Here is a 5,078-nt window from a genome sequence, read left to right as displayed (position 1 = left end):
CAAGGACCTCCAAATTATTCTGTGCTGCAGTTTTCTGTGAGCTCTCCCAATTTAAATGATATTCAGCTCTTTTTTTTCTGCTAAAAGATTTTACCCTCACCTTTTCCCACATTATATCCCATGCACCAAGGTTTTGCTCACTCATTTATCCGCTATATCCCTCTGCAGACTATTTTTGTCATCTTCACCATTTACCTTCCCACTTTATTTTGTGTCATCCATAAACTTCGCTATACCACATTTACTTTTCTCATCCAAATCATAAAATACATTTTATAAATAATTGTGGCCCCAGCACCGATTCCTGTGGCACTCCACTAGTTACAGGTTGCCACCCTGAACATGTTTCCTTTATTCAAACTCTCTTTAGTTAGTCAATCTTCTATCTGTGCTAATGCACTACCTTCAATGCCATGGGTTATCTTATTAAATAGCCTTGTGTGCATTACCTTATTGTTTTATGGAAATTCAAATATTTGTTTCCCCTTTATTTATCCTGATTGTTTACTTCCTTTAAGAACTCGAAGCAATTTTTCAGACATGATTTCCCCTTCATGAAGCCATGCTGGCTCTGCTCGGTCATGTTATGTATTTCTAAATGTCCTTTTACATCCCTTTTAACGTATTCCAACATTTCCCAATTGATAGACGTTAAGCAAACGGTTTCTGTTTTTGCTGCTGCTATTAGCAAGCCTATCAGCACCAAACAGGGAGAGAAACAGCCTATGATTGGAGAAGCAGTGCCCTCTGGATTTGTCAGTCACTTTTGGTGACACGCCTTTTAAACAATGAGTTCACAACATGGATAAACATCCAGGGTGGGCCAGATTCTGATCCCATGCAGTAAGCTGGACAAGCCAGTGTTAAACTGAAGCCCTGTCTACCTTCCCAGATTGATGCAAAAGGTTCCGTGATATAGTTTCAAAGATCAGTGTGTTATTGTGGTGTCTTGGCCTATATTTATCCCATAACTAACATGACTAAAGCACTTTATCTTCTTGTTGCCTGTGGGAGCATTGCTGTGACACACTTTCTTGTCTTGAACGCACTATGACAATGATGACTCTTTAAAAAAGTGTATCAATGGCTGCACAATGCATTGCTGCTGAGGTTGTGTATGGGATCATGAATACAAGATATTATTAAATACAACACATTTTTTCCTTTCTCCATCATTTATTGAAGGATGGCTGCCTACAATTACAATACATAACTGTACATAATGCAATACCCAAAGTCTTCATACTTAGAATTATAAAACTGTTACAACAAATAACCTCATTCAACTTGTCTCGTGTGTTACCTCTTTCTAACACCAACTCACCTAGTCCTACTTCCCCACCTTTCCCTGTAAACTTTCGAAGTTTTTTCTCTTCTGTTAATTACTTAATTTTCTTTTGAATTCTCTTACTTTCCCTTACCCAGAGAAGCACATAAATAAACATATTTATTGCACGAAATGATCTTTGCCGCACCACCTCCTCAGCCTTTACAGACAGAAGGGAAATTTGTTCATTGACATTCAAAAGAACTGCATTGCAAGCTAGCATGGATGGAGTAACATGGCTCAGTGCCAATTTTCTCCCCTTCACACCCATGTGCAAACACATAGTAGAAGGCAGTTTCACAGTCAATGACTGCTGTCTGCAATTACACCCAAGCCTGTGTTACAAACAGAAATGTACAGAAGACTTACTATTTAACCACATAATGCATCACAGCTGAGCATGATCCTTTTATCATCATGCACAAACCCTAATCAAGAACAGAATATCAGCCCTTTGTCCCTATCCATCATTCAATCAGATCATGACAGGATCTGTCCTGTAGTCTTAGAATCATAGAATCCCTAGAGAATAATTGAATTATAGAATCCCTACAGTCATTTGAGTCATCGAGTCCACACAGACACTCTGAAGAGCATTCAATCCAGACCTACCTCCTAATCTATCCCTGCAAACCTGCATTTCCTGTGGCTAATCCACCTAGTCTGCACATCTTTGGACTGTGGGAAGACACTGCAGCACCCAGAGGAAACCCATGCAGACACGGGGAGAATGTTACTTTGGAATTGGAGTGTGTTTTCCCACTTGAGATGTCCCATCTGTGACTGTGCCGTTTCATGAGCATGCACAAGCAACCTCGGTGACAGATTAAATCCTGCTTCTTTAAGTGTACCACAGACACCACAAATACCGACATACAAGTTACAACAATCAAAGGTGGCCTTTTCTGATATTGTATGGTACATTTTACAGCTGGTGCCATAAGATTTGACATTTACTCAAACTAAAAATCAATTATTTATTTCAATATTCCCAGGGTGCGCCAAGTTTTCAATCTAGACACTCCATTAAGGCAAGTGAGATCACTGAGAATATTCCAAATGAGGCCCTCCCTGCAGTAGCTTTCTACACCAGCCACAGCAACACTGGGATGTGACACTGTGTATGTAGTGTTCCACCTAGTGGTGACATTGGTCACAAACACAGCTTTTTGAAATAGCAGTTTGTTGTTGTTCACTTGTAGCTGGAGGTGATAGTGCAATAAGAAGCAGAAAAAAAAGGTAATTGTTAATAAAAACAGCCAATTGTTTGTCTGTAGCTGGTTCTAAATCCCAAGAACCTCTCTCTCAGCCAGGAACCTCAAATGTGTCCAAATCCATTTATCTGCCTTTGTTTCCGTAGCACATTGCCCAACAAGATCTATCAATTTTAGTTCTGAAATTTTAAATTGATCCTCAGTCTCAGTAGCTTTTTATTTTAAAAAAGGAGTGTTCCAGATTTCCCTTTGTATCAATAAGTGCTTCTTGATATCAGCTCTAAATGACCTGGCTCTGATTTTAGATTACATTTCCTTATTTTGAATTCCTTCACCATAAGGAGTTGTTTTTAAAGTTACCATATAAAATTCTTTAATCATCTTAAACATTTCAATTAGATCACATCCTGTGACCTCCTACACTCAAGCAAGCTATCCTGATGAGATTAGAGTGTTACTGGAAAAGCACAGCAGTTCAGGCAGCATCCGAGGAGCAGGAAAATTGACGTTTCAGGGATTCCTGATGAAGGGCTTTTGCCTATGTGCAGCTGTACCACAAGAGAGCCCCTTGATTACATTTTAAAAATATAATGTAATTTCCTACTCAACTGCTATCACACACCTGTAGAGCATGTGGGACTTGAACCCAGACCTCCTATTCCAGGGTGTGAAAGTGCCAGTGTTGGACTGGGGTGAAACACCTCAGAAGTCACACGACACCAGGTTATAGTTCAACAGGTTTATTTGAAATCACACAAGCTTTCAGAATGCAGCCGCTTTGTTAGCTGCCTCTTGCTGCAGCACTCTGAAAGCTTGTGTGGTTTCAAATAAACCTGTTGGACTAAAACCAACAGGTTTATTTGACTTCTGACTTTATCCTAATCCAGGGATAAGGCTCCACCACTGCACCTTGATTACTTTCTACGTTAATTTGCTTCATGGGTTCAGCTGTTGCCATTTAGTCCCTATGCGCTGAAGAAAGGTGCAGGGAATGCAGGCTATTTTTGTGCATCATCACCACATTTTCTTCACTTTGGAGAGGCCCACTCACGTTTCGATACAGGGGCATGAAACACTACTTTTCCTTATAATCCCCATGCTGCCCCCGAACATTGTTTTATGTCACACCCCCACCCTCCAAAAAAAAATGGTGAAACATTCTAAGTACTCTTCAAAGTCCACCCCCAAAAACGATAAAACATTATAACTAACCTCCACTCAAGCAGTGAAACATCAGAACTGGGCCCCACATCCTACCTGTAAATGTGCAGCCTGTTGCAGTTGGTATGTGAAGTTTTTATACTGTTCCCAAGTAAAATGTGACTAAAAACCAAATACCACAGACTCTGCCACAAGGGGCATCAGATGGCAGACCATATTGTGTTACAATTGGAGGCACTACTGGCAGCTACATGTGTTATTGGTCCAATGAGGAGACAGATTAAGAACATCACATGACAGTGCAAATAGAATAGGTGATCTTGGCAGTAAGAGTGGAGATGGGAATAGTGCAAATTTATTTCCTAGCCACTATCCTGAGGTAGAGAAAGAGAACGATGTCCCAGTAATTTCAATGCATGTACTCCACTGGCTGCAACAAACAGTTTCAATAACCTTCTGCTTTGTGTTTCAAATCTGCAGTTATTTCTCCTTACTCAGAGGATCCCGTCACATCAGCAGTAATGGCTCCATTGTATTTAGGAATATGTAGAGACCCTCCTGAGTCCTACCCTTCTCTCTCTCTCTCATATTCACACTTGCTGCCCATTAGTGGGTCCTCCGTGTCAGATGCAGCCTTTGTTGGTGATGTTCAGTGTTGATTTTGAGGAGTCTGTCTTACCACAGCATTTCCGGACAGTCTTTGCAGCATAAATACCCAATCAGACGAGTTAACTATACAACAAGGTGACAAAGTCAGCTGACCACCTCCATTACGGTGTCACACGAACCACTCAGTATGTCGGAATCCTGCAGCTGAAAGATCAGAAGGTCAGGATTTTAATCAAGGAAAGGCCAAGTCTATTGATATGCAATTAACTTCTTCCCAGAAACCTCCTTAGGAGTAAGATCCAAAGGAGGGATCATTGGGCTGTGTTTTTATTCAAAGGGAATGGAGACAGGCAAGAAACAAAAGGTGTGCCTATTGAGCTGCTGGCTGCAAGAAAAATAAAAAAAAAATACAAGGGAGAAAAGCCAACAATTTTGAGGTCAAAGTTTATGATCTGGAATCGTTGAACTCTATGTTAAGTATGGAAGGCTGTAAAATACTCGACTGAAAGATGAGCTGCTACTGCATGATATTGACTGGAACAATGCAGGAGACAAAGGACAAGGTGCCAACGTCAACAAGACAAAAGTTAAAGGATAGGCGCTCTGGTTCATGCTTGCAGGCTGATTGGAGGACTTGGCGAAAGTGAGGACTGCAGATTAGAGTCAAGAGTGTAGTGCTGGAAAAGCATAGCAGGTCAGGCAGCATCTGAGCAGGAAAATTGACATTTTACGCAAGAGCCCTTCATCGGGAATGGGGGGAGGAGGGG

General features: G+C 41.0%; 1 protein-coding gene across 4 annotated transcripts in view; it reads right to left on the bottom strand.

Moving 5' to 3' along the window:
- Window positions 1-282: 282 nt before the first annotated feature.
- Window positions 283-5,078, bottom strand: part of si:ch211-250n8.1 — a 73,899-nt gene continuing 69,103 nt past the window's right edge. For all 4 annotated transcript variants that reach the window (XM_043714291.1, XM_043714293.1, XM_043714292.1 and 1 more), the window contains one exon: window positions 283-4,515. In XM_043714291.1, the coding sequence (XP_043570226.1) occupies window positions 4,481-4,515 (35 nt within the window). In that variant the 3' untranslated portion in view covers window positions 283-4,480. The remainder of the gene's footprint in view (window positions 4,516-5,078) is intronic.

This window comes from Chiloscyllium plagiosum, chromosome 24 (assembly GCF_004010195.1).
Source record: "Chiloscyllium plagiosum isolate BGI_BamShark_2017 chromosome 24, ASM401019v2, whole genome shotgun sequence".
Lineage (NCBI taxonomy): Eukaryota > Metazoa > Chordata > Chondrichthyes > Orectolobiformes > Hemiscylliidae > Chiloscyllium > Chiloscyllium plagiosum.
Note: the sequence above shows the minus strand (reverse complement) of the source record. Positions and strands in the feature narration are given on the sequence as shown.